The sequence below is a fragment of the Ursus arctos genome, unplaced genomic scaffold, assembly GCF_023065955.2.
Source record: "Ursus arctos isolate Adak ecotype North America unplaced genomic scaffold, UrsArc2.0 scaffold_33, whole genome shotgun sequence".
In the NCBI taxonomy this organism is placed as follows: domain Eukaryota; kingdom Metazoa; phylum Chordata; class Mammalia; order Carnivora; family Ursidae; genus Ursus; species Ursus arctos.
In genome coordinates, this window is record NW_026623019.1 from 15,903,426 (window position 1) to 15,923,455 (window position 20,030).

At 48.7% G+C, this 20,030-nt stretch overlaps 1 protein-coding gene across 2 annotated transcripts in view; it reads left to right on the forward strand.

Annotated features, from left to right (window-relative positions):
• Positions 1-456: 456 nt before the first annotated feature.
• The window catches only part of PCSK5 (proprotein convertase subtilisin/kexin type 5), a 451,769-nt gene continuing 432,195 nt past the window's right edge, over positions 457-20,030 (forward strand). For both annotated transcript variants that reach the window (XM_026518823.4, XM_026518825.4), the window contains exon 1: positions 457-1,156. In XM_026518823.4, coding sequence (XP_026374608.1) covers positions 965-1,156 — 192 coding nt within the window. In that variant the 5' untranslated portion in view covers positions 457-964. The remainder of the gene's footprint in view (positions 1,157-20,030) is intronic.

Here is a 20,030-nt window from a genome sequence, read left to right on the forward strand (position 1 = left end):
GTTGCTGAAAAGCATGAAGAATTAACGAAGTGAAAATCTCGGATTATTTGTTCGGCAATTGACACGCGAGTGACCTTCCTAAATGCTTCGTTGTTTAAGGAGGTTCAGAGCTAGGATGAATGAATCTTCGGGGCGCTTGACTCGCACCAACGCGTAGATCTCCTTAGTCTGTCGGGAAGGCGCGGTAAATCGATTCAAATCCAAGGAGGAAAGGAAGACAAGGGGGCCGAGCCGCGACGCCTGGAGCTCTCCTTCCAGCCCTTTGGAAAGACTCGCTTTTGCCGCCCGGGACCCTAGGAGGTTACAGCCCGGAGAACCCGGCGGCGCTAGGACCTGGTTGCTGCCTGGCTGCGGCCGCTCTCCGGCGGGCGGAGGAGGGAGAGGAGGAGGGGGCTGAGAGGAGGAGAGGAGGGGTGTTGGGGGGGCGGGGGAGTCATTTATGCAGAGCAGGCGCTGCTGCCATTGCCACTCACACTCCCCGCGCGCTGCTCGGAGCCGGAGGGAACGCAGGGAGCTAGCTAGCGAGCGCTCGGAGCCCGGGCCAGCAGAGGGGGCGCCCGGCCGCTGTCTGCACCGCCGCCTCCGCTGCGCTCCGGGGCCCGGGGAGGAGCGAGGGCGAGTCTGAGAGTCGGGAGCCGAGCCGGCGAGACCCAACTGCAGGAGGGCGCCCGCCCCACTCCGCAGCCTCCTGCGCCCGAGCCGGGGAGTCCCCGCCGATCGCCCTGCGGGCCGGAGGGCAGGGAGCACAGGTCCCCGCAGCCCCAGGGATGGTCTAGGAGCCGGCGCGAGGCTCGCCGTTTGCTCCCAGCCGGGGCTCGCCGCCTCCTGCGGATCGCCCAGGGCTGCGCGCCGCGGCGGCCGGGGGCTGCGCGCCGGGGCGGCCCAGGCCGGAGAAGTTAGTTGTGCGCGCCGCTCGAGCGCGGAGTCAGCGAGCGGGCGAGGGAGGCAGAGAGGCGCCGGGGCCATGGGCTGGGGGAGCCGCTGCTGCTGCCCGGGACGCCTGGACCTGCTGTGTGTGCTGGCGCTGCTCGGGGGCTGCCTGCTCCCCGTGTGCCGGACGCGAGTCTACACCAACCACTGGGCAGTCAAAATCGCCGGCGGTTTCCCGGAGGCCAACCGCATCGCCAGCAAGTACGGATTCATCAACATGGGACAGGTAACGACAGGCTGGCCCAGTCCTTGGCCCTGAATTTGCCGGGGCAGGGGGAGGGCCCCGCGACCTCTCGCTTCTTGCCCCCTCCTTGTCAACCCCCTTCCCCCTCTTCCAGATGTGCTCTTGCAGCTGTTGCCCTAACTCTTGAGCGATTTTCCTTCTCTTTCATACACACACACACACACACACACACTCACACACACACACACTCACTCCACAAAGTTACCGGGGTTGGTTTTGTTTACTTGTTTTGTTTTGTTTTGTTTTTTTTCAAGCCACGAGGGACAGGTAGGGTCTCTGGAAAAATCCAGAGTATGCATACCCCCGTGGTGGTTTCAGACTCGAACGGATCTTTTGACCCGGAAAGTAGGGGAGCACTGGTAGCCTGAGCTCTTTTGGGGGGGTAGGAGGGAGGTGAGCGTGCTCCTTGCGGTTTCTGAGATCCAGGGTAAGGAGAAGGCGAGGAAGGGAAAGCCTTTCCTGCTCAGACCTGAATCTAGCCCGGAAAGTAGTTTGCTGCCCTTGGGGGAGAGAACCGCTGGGCGCTGGAGGCGCCGGGAGGAGGGAAGCAGAGGGAGGGGAAGAGAGGGCCGGACCCGGCGTGAGCGCAGATCTGGGGAGAGACCTCCCGGCTTCCTCGTCTCTCTCGGGGGATCCGCGTGGGGGGCTCTCGGAGCGGGGTCGAAAAAGGAGGTGGGAAACTTCCAAGCCCCGCTGACTGGGTTGTGCTCTGGGAGAACCGCAAGCCTCCCCGCGGATAGGGACGTGCGGGGCCCAGAGGCGGCGCCGTGGGGCGAGAGTTCGGACCCGCAGCCGGGCAGCCGGGTTTGTGCGGGGTGCCGCTCCCGGGCTTTCGGCAGAGCTGCCCGGCTGGGGAACAATGAATTAAATGGTGTTATGGGGATGATGGGAAGCGCAACAGATCTGGAGGTGCTTCCGAGCTAGACGGTGTTGGCTTCCTCGCTCTCTTTCCTGCGAGAAATGGGACTGGAGAGGGCTGTGTACCCGGGTCCCAGAAAGTGACCAGATCATTCCCACCCCGGACTCACACCCCTTTTCACTCACTTCTCCAGTCCTGGCTGGAGGAGGGGGCTCTGGCCAGACCCTGGCCTGACTCTGCGGGACGGTGGGAGGCGAGGGTGGTGGGGCACCTTCGCAGCAGCCCGGCTTTGGGGACTGCTCCGGATGCACGTGCCCTGCGTGCTCTGCCAGAGTGAAGGGAGAGGAAGGTGCTGCTGGTGCAGCGGGGCCAATAGAGCACAGACGGTTTCTGATGCCGTCGCACTCCACGTCCAGGAACGAGAGAGCCCTGGAGCCCTGGGACCTTCAGCGGCCTGGGGTCTGCGGCACTGAGCGAGCAGGCAGAGCTGCTGGGGGGGGGGGGGCGGTGTTCAAAGGAGCAGGAGCCTGAGGTTTGGGGCTTTGCGGGTCCAGAGGGAGGATGTGTTCCTGAGAAGTCAGTCCTGTGGAGGGCTGAAACCAGGGCAAGAGGCAAGGCCTTATCCACCCCCACCACGGCCCCTACACACACACACACACACACACACACACCAAGGTGTGTATCTAACACACGGCCCCTACACACACACACACACACACACACACACACACACAGAGCAAGGTGTGTATCTAACACACACCCCCGGAAGGAAATCAGGGAAACCAGCCAGCCAGATTTGGGTGCCTGAGTGCCTGTCATCTTCAGGAGAGTTCCATTCTGATGGTTGGTTAGGATTCTACTAGCTTCTTATTTCCTCAGAAGAAAACAAGAGTCTCTTCCTCCTTTTGCATGAGCTTAAAGTTGGGTGCTGGGTGTGACCCTGGAATGTAATTGGGAACCCCAACAATGCATGTAGCCTTGTTAATAATCTTTCTAGAGCTGCATCTCTGAGGTTCAGCTAACACGGAGCATCTCCCATATATGAGACATAGTTAGAAAATAAGTTCCTGAACACACACATTTTTTGGTAATCTGCTAAATGACCATTTGGGGTGGTTCTCCCCCCACATTCAGCAAATTGGAAAACCCAAGACCCTGGAGAAGCTGACCTGCACAGGATCACCAGCTAGACGGTGGCCAAACCATGATTCAGACCTAGGACTCTCTGGCCCAGGCCTCCTCCTGCATGAAGCCCGCCTTTTAGGGTAGCCCCCCATCCCACAGGAAGAAGGAGGCAGAAAGTAACAGCTCTAATTTCTTGAATTCTGATGTAGTGGCTCAGTAGACTGGGAACAGACATTCAGTATTCATTCAGATACTTAGTTCAAACAGACCTGGACTTCTTGTCTCTAAGAAGCTTCATGACTCGCAAGGGCAGAAATACCTGTTTTTTCATGAACTCATTAAATAGAACTTAGATATTGCAGAACTCGGCAGAGTGAGGGAGGAGATTCTGTCCCTGAACCCACTTTGAACGAGTAGACCCCGCATTGTCCTGTGACTTCACCTGACTGTATTTATAGGGGGCCTTCTAATGAAGAGTCGTGGCTTTTCATCTAAGAAGTAACGTGAAAAAACCTTCCATGCAGATGACCCCAAACACTATTTATTGTGGTTTTTGCAATGCCAGTGAAGAACTTTAGTGCTTTCAAAGGTTACAGAGGACCCCTTGAACTGATGCTATAATCAGTGTAACAAGGTCAGCGAGTCTTACAGTGTGAAGCATTTGCTCTGTAGATCAAAGGGGAGTAACCCTATGCTAAGTCGGTGGGGTGGTAAATTGAGTTCACACGTGCTCTGTCGATGCACTGTAAGGGCCAAACGTATATCTTAGTCTTCCTTTACTGCTCTGACCTTTTAACACTTCAGACCTCCGTTTGTTATTCTTTCTTTCCATCAGTAAACCAGTGGTGGTTCCATTGAGGGCAGTGACTAATTTGCGAACGTCTCTGGAATGTTCTGGTTTTACCCATTTGGGCTTGGGGTCCCACCTCATGGGTCACAAATTGGAACTGAGACGTGTTATTGTGACCGACGTCATTCAATATCTTGGTGGTGGTTCTGATATCTTAGTGTAATCTTTTCGGGAGATAAGGTAGTGAATTTTTCACCACCATAAAGGTACGGTTCTGACTACTCAGAATTTCTGTGTGATGTTTTCTGTAGCGTCTTAGCACTTACAACCACCAGAGGTAAAATGTCTGGCCTCGAGATTTCTGCAGAGAGAGAGTAGGTGTGCCTCTTGAGTTCATGAAAAATAGGATGTGTGGAGAAACACGAGCGCAGGCAAGCAAACAGGCAAGAAGGACGTGCTCGACTTCCTGGAAGGGAAGAAGAATGACGCTTAGCTTGCTGTTGGCTACAGAGATAGCATTATGTTTTGGTAGGTTTTCCGCATAATGTTAGTATTTGTGAATCGCTGTGCCTTGAAAATCTGAAATGATGCCATAATCAGTAGTAGTAGTCGTCCTCACGTGGGGGCGTATCACGTTTTGCTTGGTACGAGTGACAATTGTAGAATGCTCTGTCTTTCTTGCCCTGCAGGCCCCGAGTGCCAGCCCTCCGAGGCTCTGGTACTCCCTGCCTGTTGGCCTCACGCAGGTGGAAGGGAGGCCTTGGTGCCCCTTCCCAATGGGCTGCTCTGACTCTGTGAACTAACAGTGTAGTGGTCAGAGGGTAGCAATGACAGAAAGGAATGAAGACCTGGCATCATGTTAATTGTGAACTTTCGTTTGGACTAACTCTGCAGACCAGGGGGCTAGATTTCTGGTTCTTTGAATTCAGGGAGAAGGTCCCTCCTGAAGGTTGTTTGCAATGTGCAAGAGCTGTATTTATCCTTCCGTGAATTGCATGTAATCCTGGATCCCAGGCTGAGATAACCAGTAGTGTAAAGCTCTCCTCAAACCATGTAACTTATCTTGAGCAAGATTCCAGAAGGCTAAAGCCAGATGCAAGCAATACTGGGGAAATATTTTACCTGGGGTTCCCATTGGAAGCAGAGACATCCAGGGATGCCCCTTGCAAGGTCTTTGAAAGCAAGAAAGTCAGTGAACTTAATGGAGCCCCTGTTCCTCCGTCTGTAAAATGATAAATGTCTAGATAATAGGCTGAGTTGACTCTGCATTGCTCAGCACATAGTTAGGCTTGCAGCAAAAGGTTTGTCGAATCTGAATCTGAAATAAATGAGATTCCAACTTTATTTAGATAGGGAGAAAGGAAGACCTTTTTTTTAAATGGGAGATGCAAAATGTGAAGATCAGGAAAATAAATTTTTAACGGCTGAGTAAAAAGAGCTAAATCAGAGCTTTGTAGACAGGGAAAACGGTTTTCCATTTCAACTAACAATATAAAATACTTTAAAAATAGTTTCTGTTGGACTCTAAACAATTCTGGCTGATTTCCCACGGCGGTGCCTTCCTCCCTGGTTGATCCTTGTTGTAGGCCATTAAATATTATAGGATAAGCCCGCTGGAGACGGAAGATAGGGAAGAAAAAGATCTGAGGACTGATTATTTTAGAAAGCATCTTACCTTGGTACGTTATGTTAGATCGTATTTGAGTTTACGTTTTAATGTAGTTTGTATGAGGGAAGTTAGAAGCAGCATTTCCCAGAGATCTTTAGCAGGGAGAACTTTGTTCAGAGATCTGCCAAAGGCCTCCCACTCTACGGACTAATTCTGACCTGCGGGTAATGTGGGATGATGGAAATTTCGTTGATCAACAGTGGCCGTTGCGTTCTCGGCGCTTATGGATGGCATTGCAAGCAGGGACATGGCGAGACTGCCGGGCTGAATGGGAGTGGACTGTGCTCCCCTAGTTGAGTTTTTAGACACATTGTAAATAGCAAAAGAAATTGACATGGGATCCATCTGGCTTTGTGCAGGCAGCTCTTCACGCCCAAGAACCTCAGCCCTGACCTCCGCTAGCGGCTCTCACACGCTCCGTTCTCATGAGCAGGAGAACCTTGACTGGGGGGGGGGGGGGGAAGGCAATTCAGAGAGCTTGGCCTGATGATGGTGGATCTTTTGCATTAGCCTCATAGGCCAGGAATGGCTTGTATGTGGCCCCTGGGATTTTCGGGGCCTATTGCAAATGAAAAACTGCATTTTTGTGCACCCAAAGGCAGCTGAATTTGCCTTATCTCTGTCTTTCATGAGCTTCTATCCAGAGGTCCTAACCTTAAAGGTCAGCCAGAGAAGCAGGGTAGTGTGCTGGGAAAATGGCCAGTGAAGTCTGACTCTTTGGTTAAGGGAGGGATTCCTGACCCAGAAACATCCCCTGGGCAGGGAGGGGTATTTGTCTTGTCTGTTCCGGTTATGTGCAACAGTGTCTGGGTTTTCCCCAAGGCTGAAGCATCTCCAGGCATTGCTGTGCCTTGAGACTTTATCGCTTGGCTAATTTAGGTTGGATTTGATGACAGAGAAGGCTTTGGCTTCCTGGAGGGGAAAGAGGAATGCTTACAGACCTTCGTGCATGCGAGAGGATAGTATGAAGCTTTATGGACGTGTGTATATCCACATGTATATATCTGTTAATTTTTATTTTTACCGAAGTTAAATATGCACATAATTAGAGTGAAATTGCTCAGGCAGTTTTCTTCCGAGTTTCAACACACTAGAGGTCTACATCTAAAGGTAGCAAGAAAGGACAATCCGTGCCGATAAACTCTTCAGTGTGGGTTAATCCCTGCAGGGAAATGAGACCAGGAAGAAAATGAGAGTAGGAGTCAGCAAGTTTGAAGGCTTTTTCTCTCATTAACCAACTCAACCCTCCTGGCCTCATTTTTCAAAGAGGGGACCCTAATACCTGCTCGAGCCACCTTTCGGGGTTGCTGAGAAATCAAGTGTCTAATAATGAACACGAATATATAAAGAAGAGAAGATGAGGAAGCATCACAGGATCTGCAGGGGCCCCAAGGAGATGCAAAGGCCGCTGGAAAGAAAAAAAGAGAATGCCGTGGTGAATTCAGATTTCTGTAGCGGAGCCCCTTGTGATTTTCTGGATGCTTGTGCTTGCCCCTGGGGGTCGGGGGGGGCTGAAAGGGGATGGGGTCAGTGTTGTTCCTGACCCTCCCTTTAGAGGACAGTGGTAGCTATATACTTTTTCCCTGCGAGCCACGGACAGAGGTATAGGGCTGGGAGAACAGACTAGAAAATCAACCAGCTAAGGGTCCCCATCTCTAGGCTGGGCAGCTTTGTTTATAAGGCATAGACAGCACGGGGAATGCAAAAGAGTCAAAACATGGTCTTTTTTTTTTTTTTTTCATTGAAGTATAATTAACATACAATGCTATAGTAGTTTCAGAGGTACGACATATTCATTCCACAATTCTCTACGTGACTCAGTGGTCACCCTGGTAAGTGTGGTCACCATCTGTCAGCCGACGACGTTATTACAGCATTACTGACTATATTCCCTATGCTGTCCTTTGCGTTTGACTCAGATGCGAGTACGCGTGGAGGAGTAATGGAAAATAAAATTGAAATATAGGAATATAGGAATACAGATGGGACTCTTCTAGGTGCAAGTGCTGAAAACCCAATCTCCTGCTTCTGAAATAAAACTAACAATCAGATCAGGAAACAGGGACTGTTGCTTTAAACAGATCACAGGCCTTTAGGTGTGGTTCTGAAAACAGAAGCTAAACCCTTGGAGCAAACAGGGCTTACCGATGTGTACTTTCTTCATGGCAAGACCTGTCCTGATCTAAACTGGCATTCATTAGGGCATTACTTTTCGTCGTTGTTGCAGAAATACAGTAATGGGTTTGATTACGAGGATGGTGTCCTTGAGGCGGGTTGAAGTGTATTAATACACTGCAGTATGGGCCCTGTTGTAGGTTTCTCATCAGGGCAGTTCTGAATTCTGAAACCCTTCTAGATCCAAGAGTTTTTAAGAGGTGATTGTGAGTCCATCCTGCTGAAAGCCCAGCGGAAGTGCTAATCAGGGATTTCTCTGTTTCCCTGTATTAGCTTTATTCTCACACGGGCCCTTTCCCCAAGACAGCAAAGCTCCTGTGATCCTTAGCACCCCCCCTTACCTGCTGTTGAAATTCACCCCTGAGAAAGACTCCACTTCTTCCTGATAGGGTCCTCTACTCCTAGACTCTGTCCACGGGGATGGCCCTATGTGGGTGAGTCACCTTGGGTCCCATGTTCACCCCAGAAGTGAGAGAGACGTTGGCCATTGATGGGCAACCCACGTAACTGGGGAGGGACAAGTTCCCCAAGGGAAAAGGGGGTGCTGTTGTTGGGGAATGAGGGAAAGCAGTTGCGGGACATGAAAACTTCCGACTACAGATGGTTTATGGAAGCCCTTAGATGCTTGGGCTAGGAAGTTTCAAGTTGGTCATGTAGGATGAGGAGTTCTATTGAAGTTCCCTGAGAACGAAGAGGCAGCGACTACGGAGTCCACCAACATGAGAGTCCGCCATGTAATACATACGATGTTCTCTGCTCTCCAGGAGGTAGGACATTGAGTGACATACTCATAGCTGTCACTCAACGCAAGACCCATCTGAATGGGGTTATGGGCTGCACAGAATGGGTCAACCACGCCTGGGCGGTATCTGCTGGGCTCAGCGTGTGTAATGAGCCGGACGAGGCACAGAGGCTCTTGTGTTGGCAAAGGTTATGGGTAATAGAGGCTGAGACAATGGGAAGAGGACAGCTTTGGATTCTTGTAGAGGTGCATTCAGTGTGGCTCGGGAACTAAGTGGAGGTGGAGAATGAGGAGGAGGGAGAAGGTGAAGGTAACTTTCAAGTTTATGGCCACGAGACCAGGAGGATGGTGGACTCTGATTCATGGGCTCGGGGCAGCCTGCAGGAGTGCTTTGAGAGCAGAAGGATAGGTTCGGGCGTAGTGTTGTTGCCCGAGAGAGGGGCACGCAGATACCATAGGGTTGCTGAGCGACGCAGCATGAGGAGTGCAGGGTGGAGGGGAGAGCCTTAGGGGAATGTCTCCACTGAAGGTAAAAGGAGAAAGGGAGTATTGAAGAGTTACAGAGGCCCAGAAGGAAGCCACGAGAATGGGTGTTCCCTCTCTAGGGTGTGCACTACGGAGAAGAGCTGTAGAGAGAGTCTGGCGTATGGGGACTGAAATGTGGTGTAAAGATTTGGTGGTGAGGAGGGTGACCGCGATCTTGGTGCCAGAGCTCGGTTGAATAATGAGGATGTGGGACAGGAGAGGAAATGAGAACAGAAGCTTCTTATTACACATCTGCCTACCTACCTATGTTCTCGCCCTGTCTGTCTCATGGATGCCCTGGGGCAGCTAGGATGGCAAGTCTAGAGCCAAAAGGGTTTGAATCCTCCCACTGCTCCTTCTGAGCTGGGGGACCGTAGGCAAGCATCTTAAGCTCTCTGTGCCTCAGTTTCTTCATGTGTGAAAAAGATCCGAGAGTGTTTCCCTCCTAGAATCATTGAGAGGATTAGCTAAAGGTCGTTAACAGTCGTGCGGGCACATACTGCACACCCAGTGGGTGTCCGCTGTTCTATCTGGTTTTGTACCTTTAACCAAGTGACACTCAGTTTCTATAAGAGGTTTCATCCTGTTTTCACTTCACATTATATTGTGAGCCTTTTCAGGGTTACGAAATAATTTTAGACAAATTTTAATGGCCGCATACTTGGAGATACCCTGCTACGTTATCATGAGTGTGACTGTACACCCTGTTCTGCCCGGGAGAGTCCTGGTTTATGCAGCACCTCCTTGAAGGATGTTTACTATCCCCTTTTCCTTCCAGACATGTCTGAGTTCGGAAGAGGAATGATGTGGTGACCCTAATTGTTTGCGTATTTGTGTGTGTGCATGTGTGTGTGTGTGTAACTGCACAGCTTTTCCCTAGCTGGGAGCCAGAGCCATGCCCGGCTCTTGCTTGTGTCCCCAGGCCGAGCACAGCGTGCACCTGCGATAGGAAGCGTTACAAGAGGGACATAGGTTTGGAAGGCAAGAGGAGCTTTCACTTGTGCGGTGAAACTAAGGAGGGACGAAGGGTGATTGGAGACGCAGGGGAGTTCGGGTTGAGGGGGAAAGGAACGTGTGTCCACTAGCTCAATCTCATGAGTCACTTGTGAGGGGAAGGCCACCTGCAGAGACTGGGAGAGCTGGGTGAAACTGGTGTCCAGGTGCCCCAGTGGATTGATGCGTGTTAAGGAGATTCTGGTAAGGAGCTATAAAAAATGATGAGATCGTGGCATTTGTGATAACAGGGTTGGACGCAGAGGGTATCACGCTAAGTGAAATAAGTCCGGCTGAGAAAGACAAATACCATATGATTCCCTCATATATGGAATGAAAAAAACACCAATGAATAAACAAGCAAGCAGAAGCCGACTTATAAACACAGAGAACAAGCTGATGGTTGCCAGAGGGGCGGGGGTGTGGGGAGCGGGAGGTACAGGCTTCCAGTGATGGACTGAGTGAGTCCTGGGGGTGAACGGCACAGCATGGGGAATAGCATCAGTGGTACTGTGACAGCGCTGCATGGCGACAGGTGGTAGCCTACCCTTGTAACGAGCGTAGAATAACAGACTAGTCAAATCCCTGCGCTGTACACCTGAAATTCATGTAACATCACGTCTCAACTATACTCAAAAAAAGAGATACAGTGGCAAAGGACTCTGAAAAGAAGAGCGGAATAGCCAAATCGCAACGAGAGTATTTGCTGCTTGTACTCAGTTATGGCTCAGAAAGTAGTGGTTGACTGTTAGTGAACAAATGAACCGATGCGTATCGTTTTGGGCTTTTGTCACTAGGGCTCAGAAACCTGAGATCGGAACAGGTCAAAACAGGGAGTTAGCATTTGCCAGGGTGGGAGGGAAGGGAAGAGATCTGCCGGAGGAAGCTGAGAGTCGGGGGAGGAACAAATGGAAGGGCTCTTGAGTAGGAGGGCTGGCACCTCTGAAATGACAGTGTCCAGGCTTTGAGGAGGGTGGAGGGGCCAAAACAGGCCTGGTGGGTCAAAGGAACGAGGCAGGTGTAGGAGCTGTGAGGACAAAATAAAAATGGAGGGCCAGTCTGACCTTTGTGGAAAAAGTGGAAACCCGGATGGAGGCATTCCTGAGGGTGTGTGTGTGTGTGTGTGTGTGTGCGCGCGCGTTTCTTCATGTTTGTAAGCTCCAAGTTAGAGTTGTTCTGCGTCATGACAGGGTTCCAGGTGTGGACATGCTGGTGAGCCCATCAGGGAGAGAACCGGTGAAGGCCAGTGGGTTAGACAGAGTCAAGAATGTGCGATATCGATGGGGCGCCTGGGTGGCGCAGTCCTTAAGTGTCTGCCTTTGGCTCAGGGCGTGATCCCGGCGTTATGGGATCGAGCCCCACATCAGGCTTCTCTGCTGGGAACCTGCTTCTTCCTTTCCCACTCCCTCTGCTTGTGTTCCCTCTCTCGCTGGCTGTCTCTCTCTCTCTGTCAAATAAATAAATAAAATCTTTAAAAAAAAAAAAAAAAAAAGAAAGTGGGATATCGGGAGGCTTAGCAGTTTGCATAAGATGAGGATTCAAAGCCATCTTGCCGGGCATACTCACCAGGCAGGGAAACCTGAGGTTGGCCCCACACAGCAATTCCCCTTGGATAAATTCGGGTATTATGTCTCCTTTACCCATCTGTGTGCTCTTATTTGCAGTGGAGGTCCTGTATCAGCTTAAGGGATGAAGACAGACACGTGGGTGATTGCTTTCAACTCCCACATGTGTCTTCCTGTATTTGATTTTTAAAACTGAAGATTGCATTGAACACTGACTATAGAGGGAAGAGTGTAAACAGAGAATGTGAAACCGGAAATAATATTTAAGGATGGTTTGAAGATGGTATATACTTTGTTACATTTTATGTTTGCCTCTGCCTTAAGTTGTCCTGTAGCCCGCTTCCGTTATAACAAATGATTATACCTATATCTTAGTCACATGTCGTGTATTCTGCCCTGTTAATGAAGCTGTGTTCTGAACATGTCTTTTATTTATTCTTAGTCTGAACTTTACGGCCCTCTAGTAATAGACATATATTTTCAAATGTGTTTTAAAAATTACTTATAGATTGCTCTCTATTTAATATGTGATATTTTTAGATTGCTCTCTGTAATATTAGATTAATCTTGTTTGCATTCCTGCGTAATCTGATTGTTAATTTAGGGTTACCATCACAAAGGAAGCATTAAATTTCTATTTAAATCCATGCATTACCTAAGAGGTTAACTCTGTCTTGGGAAAATTACAGTGTGGGTCCCATACCAGCATTGAAACTAGTTAAGATTTATTAAAAGCAAGTCCTTCCCTGCTGCCTTTCCCTATACACACACACACACACACACACACACACACACACCCCATATATATCTATATTTGTACTAAGTACTTAAGGTCTGATATTTTTGTACTAAGTACTTAAGGTCTGGTATTTCTCTACTCTGAGAAGCTCTTCCAGCTGTAAAAATATCCCAGTTCCCCCCATGTCACTGTTCCCAGGCTTGTACCTTGTTTTTACTAGTTGACGTTTCTCAACCAAAGTAAAACTGGGCAGTGCTCACTAGTTTGAATCCAGTGCAGGGAGGGGAGACCCTTCCAGGGCCTCTAATCGGGTAAGCAGATACCCAGAACTCTAAGTTTAGAAGTTTACTGCATACTCATCCTGGGCCTCTTCTACTTACTTGCACTTAACTAATACCTATTTTTTTTCCTGCGTGTGCAACCCCATTCATCAATTTCAGAGTTTTTCAAGAGAAAACTAAATTGTAGGCCACTTAGGATTTATTACAGCGCAGCTCCCAGCAAAACGTTTTTTCTTTCTTTCTTTCTTTTCTTTTTTCTTTTTTTTTTTTTTTAAACTGTAGGGCATCTTTCTATTTGGTTAGTGCTCCTGAGCCAATTTACCAAATGCTACATTCTTTGAATTATAGTAGGATGATGTCATTGCTTCTGGGCTGCTTGGACAATGCTCTGAGACCCAGTAAGCAAAACTCAAGACAGAAGACAGGTGACTTGCGTTTCCCTCTAGGTCCCACCCCGGCACTAATTTGCCACACACTTATGAGCTCGTCAGAGACTTTCTCTGTCGTCAAGGGTTGGTTTTATTCATGGCTTTATTTAAAAAATAGTTATTGAAGGACACGACCGAGAAAGTGAAAAGGCAAACCACACAATGGGAGAAAATATTTGCGAACCATACTGTTGAGAGTGTTAGATCCAGAAGATGTCCCCAGTAATAAAAAGACAAATAGCCCAATTACAAATGGGCATAAAGGATCTGAATGGACATTTCTCCCAGGAAGATATGTAAATGGGCAATAAGCACATGAAACTATATATAACATCAGGGAAATGCAAATCAAAACCACAGTGAGATCCTAGTTCACACTCACTCGGATGGCTGTAATCAAAACGACAGATCATCACAAGTGTGGGCAAGGATGTGAAGTCATCGGAACCCTCGTACGTTACTGGTAGAAGTGTAAAGTGGGGGGCGCCTGGGTTAAGGATCTGCCTTTGGCTGAGGTCGTGATCCCAGCGTTCTGGGATCGAGCCCCTCATCAAGCTCCCTGCTCTGCTGGGAGCCTGCTTCTTCCTCTCCCGCTCCCCCTGCCTGTGTTCCCTCTCTCGCTGCCTCTCTCTCTGTCAAATAAATAAATAAAATCTTAAAAAAAAAAAAAAGAAATGTAAAGTGGTACAGTCACTGTTGGAAAACAGTCTGGAGGTTCCTCAAAAGGTCAAACAGCTACTGTATGCCCCAGCAATCCCACCCCTAGCCATATACCCAAGAGAAGTGAAAACATTTGTTCACAGAAAAGCTCCCAAAAGTGGAAACAACCCAAATTCTATCAACTGATGAATGGATAAAAAAGCGAACAGAATTTTATTTTGCAATAACAATGAACCTTGAAAACACTGTGCTAAGTGAAAAGAGCCGGTCAGAAAAGGCCACAGATCGTGTGGTTCTGTTTTTATGAAATGTCCAGAATAGGCAAATCCAGAGCGACGGAAGGTAGATCAGTGGTCACATTGGGCTGGAAGGGTTGACGGGAATAGGGTAATGGGTATGGGGTTTCTTTTGGGGTGAGACAAAAATGCTCTAAAATGCACTGTGGTCATTTTCACGTCACTCTATGGAAATAGAAAAACAGCGGGCAGTTTATTTTAAATAGGTGAAATGTATAGTATGTGAAGTATGTCTCAATACAGCTGTTAAAAACAGTTACGGAGTACTTATTGTTTATCGTCCATTCTAATAGGCGCGGTGCTAGTGTATTTGTCATTGATAAGGAATCTGCTCACATGAAGCGTCTACGATAGTGGGAGGAGACAAGCTATAAGCCGGTAGTGAAATGCATAGAATAATATCAATTACGATAAGTAGGGTTGAAAAGCAAAACACAGCGGTAGGCGTGGCGAGGCGTTCTGTAGACCGGGCTGGTCAGGGAGGCTCACTGAGGAGGAAACACTGGAGGCAGAGTCCTGACTATTAAGAAGGAGCCAACTACATGGGGGTCTGGGTTGGGGTCACGTCCCCGCAAGGAGACAGACAGTACCAACGCTCGCCAGGAACAGAAGGCTGCTGGTGTCAGTGGAGTCAGGTTAACGAGTGGTTGAGCTTGAGGTTGGAGAGAATGATCTGAAAGCTTATTTTGGTGATGCCGTGTCCCCGTTCCGAAGCCCCCAGTAGTTCCCATTTCCTACTGTGTTCAAGCAGATTTCTTCTCTGGGCTTTTAAAAGCCCCTGCCACTTGTCCTGAGATATATTTTCTATCATCGTTCCTGTTCTGTCCCTTAACACAGCCAAACTGGACTTCCCATTATTCCCCAGGTATTACACACAGTGCTTTCCTGTTTCTGTGCCAATCTTTCCACCTGGAATATTCATCTGACCTCGTCGCACTTCTGGAAATCCTATTTATCCCTTCTTCTCCTCCTCCTCCTCCTCCTCCTCCTCCTCCTCCTTCTTCTTCTTTTTTTTTTTTTTTTTAAGATTTTATTTATTTGTCAGAGCGAGCACAAGTAGGCAGAGCGGCGGGCAGAGGTGGAGGGAGGGGTAGGTTCCCCGCTGAGCAGAGAGCCCAGTGCAGGACTTGATCCCGGGACCCTGGGATCACGACCTGAGCCAAAGGCAGATGCTTAAGCGACTGAGCCACCCAGGCGCCCCAGGCCCAATTGAAGGCACGTCTCGCTGTCACCTCTTTGCTATACCTTGCTCTGAAAGTGTAGGTAAAATGTAGATATAATTGGCCCAAAATTCTCTTAGGGAACTTAGTATCGTTTTTCTTTCTTTTCCCCCCCCCCTCTTTTGGGGGATTTAATTATTCTGTAGCCTCTTAGATGGTCTCATTTTATATAAATAATCATTAAATATCAGTTGAATTCTGAAGTATTTTATAGACATGCAATGTATATAAAGTGAAAAATAAATCCAAACATTGGAGAAAAATTACAAAAGAATTCTACCCAGCCACTAAAGATGGCTAACAGTGTATGGTTTTGTCTATGAAGGAGTATGGGTAAAGAACAGTGAGCTAGAATTGATGAGTCATTTGTGTGTGGATTCTAAAGTCCCGGGCTTCCTGGGAACTCGCCTAACCCTTATCTTGAAGGGTTTCAGACCTTGGCGTCATCAGCCGAGTCATTCCTTCTTTTTTTTTTTTTTTTAAAAGATTTTATTTATTTATTCGACAGAGATAGAGACAGCCAGCGAGAGAGGGAACACAAGCAGGGGGAGTGGGAGAGGAAGAAGCAGGCTCCCAGTGGAGGAACCTGATGTGGGACTCGATCCCATAACGCCGGGATCACGCCCTGAGCCGAAGGCAGACGCTTAACCGCTGTGCCACCCAGGCGCCCCCGAGTCAGTCCTTCTGACTTTGACTTCCATGAAAATTCTTGGTGTGAGAGTCAGAGTACAGAGTGTGACACTGTCCCCTCAGAGCTAAGTCTCAGGTCATCTTACGACTGCTTCTCCATGGAGCCCAGGGAACCGCGAGGACCCTGCTGGCTGTGATCGTCTTCCTGGGGGTGGCGATGGAGGTCCTGGGTCTGTTGGAGCGGTGAGAACAGCACAGAAATTCCCCCCCCGGTGAAAAAAATGGGTCCGTCATTAAGAGACCATTTCAGATCGTAGGCAAACTTAACTGTTTGTGCGGAATCAGTGGGAAGTAGCAAAAATGAGCCGATCGGGTGCATATGAACGTCCTAAAGCTCAGGATAATGGGAGCAGTAGAATCTTGTGATGGGCAAAGGCTCGTGGCAGGGCTCACCGGGATTGGCCATTTTGATGGACCAAAACGAGGGAGTTAAATTGGCCCTAGAGGCGAGATCGCATGCTCTGGGACAAACAGACATAAAATTAAGCCCTGCAGCTTAGTCCTTAAGGAGTGGCTTCAGAAATATCCCTGGAGATAGGAAGCAAACTCAAGACAAGTAGAGCAAATATCCATTGGGAATTAGCTCCGTTATAAAAGGGATACTCTCTTGTTTGGATGACATGGCCAGAAGCCAGTCTCTCAGTCGAGATGGGTCTCCCTGTCAGACCTCACTCAGATCAGATCTACGCTTCAAATGACCAGTCCTTCAGGCCTAGACAGAGGGAAAGGTGAGTTGTAATTTCTGGGTCAGACGAAAAGGAAATGGGAAAGTGCAGTGTTCTCATGCTGTATACCGTTCTAGGGTAGCACTCATCTCGCTTCTCAACTGGGATGGTCGTCTGCAGCTAAGCCCCTTGTTCCTTCTTGTTTGGCCTATTGCACCAGTCCCACCCCATCCCCATTGTCTTCTTCAAAGCTTGCCACGTAAGGCAGAGTCATTTTCTCAACACCCAGTCTGGTTGAAAAGACCACTTCTCCCTCTTTGTCTTCCTTCTCCTCCTCCTCTATTCGAAACATAATTCAGCCTAAACACTTTGCCATTCTTTGCACATGAACTGCCATGCCCTACTCTTCTGGCCCGACTCATGTCATTCCCGCTGCCTGGACATCCTCAAGTGCAGTGCTTGTTCTGCAAAGCCCTTCTCAGATGGTATGTCCTAGAGTTAAACTGCCTGTGGCTAAAACCTCCTTTCTTTAAACTCTCATTAAAATGTGCATGCTGCTTTCCCCTGGCATTTGACATATTTCGTTTGTATTCGGTGTACGTATGTGTGCGTGCACGTGCTCGATGGCCATCTCCTTAAAGACAGGATTTTTTTCTGGTTCATCTTTGTTTTGCATATGGCGCCTGGAAGAGTGCGCTCTCTCATTAAAATGCCCTCAGAAGATTATTCTGAAATGGATAAATGCCTGTGAGTAAATAAAGGTGGGGGATAAATCAAAACTGCGGGAGACATGAGTATGGTCCACTGAATATTTCTGGTTCTCCTCCTACCCATGTGATAGGATCGAATGTCCCTATTTTTGGTGTCAAGGGGGGCCACGTAACTCCACTGGCCAACTCGAAATGTTGGAAGTGTGAGCAGAAGTGACATGTGTCCATTCTTTAACAGCATGTGCGTGATTTGCTGTGATCGACAAAGATCCAGGTGGTAGATGCACCATTAGCCAGGGGCCTTATGGGATCTGATGAACAACACTCCCAGCCCGGGTACGATGGACATGTAATAGGAACTGGAAGCAAGCCTTTGTTGTTTTAAGGCACTGAGATGCATGGGTTCATTTGTTCCCTGCCGTGGAACCTTGCCCATTCCAACTAAGGCAGAAATACAACAGCATTTCTCCTTAGCCTTGCACACAGTATAGGCTAATGGATGTGAGGGAAGGAGGAAAAAAAGATACAGTGATACTCTGCATAAGACCCTGTGACTTACTAGGAAGACCTCCGTGGTCTCGTCTACATTTTCCTCATTATGCAAGTGATAATTAGATGAGTTAAAAAAAAATCAGAAGCCAGCTATTAGGTATTTCCAAATGTATGTATGCAGTTCTGTTGCTTAGAGATTTGCATTTCCTGAAAGAAACCCTAAAGGTACCAGAGCTTAATTGCACTGAGTTGCTTGTGTCTGGCCTCGCCAGCTCTCTGGATGAAACTCACTCCGTGGGTTCAGATGTCCCTGTTCAGGACCTGGAAGCCTCTTTAGAAAATGGAAGGTTTGTTCTTTTCCAAGAAGGTAGAAACTTAGCGTACTGCAGTTTGTCTTTTATCTTTCCCCGTGAAATGAAAACAACATGCTACCTTTGTAGCCCGAATGATTGTTTAATGGGGAACGTGCTTTCTGCTGGTCAATTGCACTTGCTTCTGCTTTCTCGGAGGGCCACGCTGTGCTTTCAGAATTGAGACCCACTTAAATTTGCCGCCCCGTTCCGCTCGCTGGCCCTGATGCCTTCGTTGTGAGAGAACTGGCTTCACAAACGTGGGTATCTGGGCACTTCCTGATTTATGTGATGTGGACACAGTGGGGAACATCTGAGATTTAAAACGTTATGGCCTGAATTTTCCAACTGTTGAAAGGAATCCAAAGCAGCAGATTTTTCTTCTTTGGCAGGACAGAATTGAAGCAACATGCAGCGATTTGGTTCGCCGATTTGCGAGCTGTTAAAAATCAGAATAACTTAAAACGAGGAGAGTAAGTGCTGCATAATGTGAAAAATATTCCGAAGGTCACATGGTTGTGCGGTCTCAGACAAGTTAAGCACCAGGACACTAGAACTATTTTGAATAGATTTGAAACACTGCATGTGAACACGTGATTTTTTTTTTTTTTTCTCAAATAGTCTGTTATCCAAGTAGTCAGAATCTTAACTTAGTTCACTCCACCTCAGAACAGACCAAGGTTGTCATGAACCCAGAAGGTCCTTCTCCTCCTGCCTTCTAATCTCTCCGCGATGGAGGCTATCCCTGGCATTTACTTTCTTCACTTGTCATTGTTCCCTTTGCCATCAGTCTGTCTTTTAACATTCAGTGCAAATATTTCAGAATATCCTCACTATGCTAAGTACTCTGCTAAGCCCTGCAGATACAGCTGGGCATAAAAACCTCTACTTCTTGGAATTTAAATACTCCTAGGACGAGTGTACTGGCATGCTTCCAAACAAACCACCCCAAACCCAGTGACTTAGAGCAAATAATCATGATCGCTGTGAGGCTGTGAATGGCCTGGTAGGTTCTTCAGTCAACTGGTGGGTCAGCCAGGGCCCATTTGGTCTTGGATGCCTTCATTCACGCTCCTAGCGGCTGCTGCCGGCTGCTGCCTTGAATCGTGGGGGTAACTGGCCGTGCGCCTCCCACCGTCCATCCCAGGCTGGCTTGGGCTGCTTCCTCCCATCGGGACAGGTCGGTAGCCCCACAGCCAGAGAGAGGAGTCCTTACAGCGTGAGCCCTTTGCAGACTTCTGCTTGTGTCTTCTGTACTACCGGTCCTGAAGTCGAAACAAGCCACGTGACCGAGCCCAGCTTCAAGAGGTGGAGCCATAAACTTCACTCCTTTGTAGGAAGAGATGCAAAGAACGTGGCCATATTTTGCAATCTACCCCAGGGAGATTGTTGATAAACAGTTGAAAAGGAAAGCACGTCTGTTGGCAGCTAAGTGCTGTGCACAGAAAGCAGGGAAGGGGGAATGGCTGGACATTTTTTATTTTTTTTCAGTTGTAAACAGAATGGCGTGGAAGTTTTCATGCAGAAGGTGACATGAGTAAAAGCTGGAGAAGGTGAGGTAGAGAAATGAGCCTTACACATATCTGGGGGAAACCCATTCTGGTAGTGGACCCAGCCAGTGCAAAGGCCCTGGGCAGGAGAGAGCCTGATATGTTGAAGGAAGAGCAGGAAGACCGATGATGCTGAGTGAGCAAGTTGGGTAGCAGGTGGGCTGGAGAGGTCAGTCCTATAGATTGGTGCTTCTCACAATTTAATGTGTATGTAAGTCCCTAGGGGATCTTGTTAAAATGCAGATTCTGCTTTAGTAAGTCCAGGATGGGCAACGAGGTTCTGTAGTTCTGATAAGCTCTTGTAGTTCTTAACCGCTGCGGCCACTGGCCCG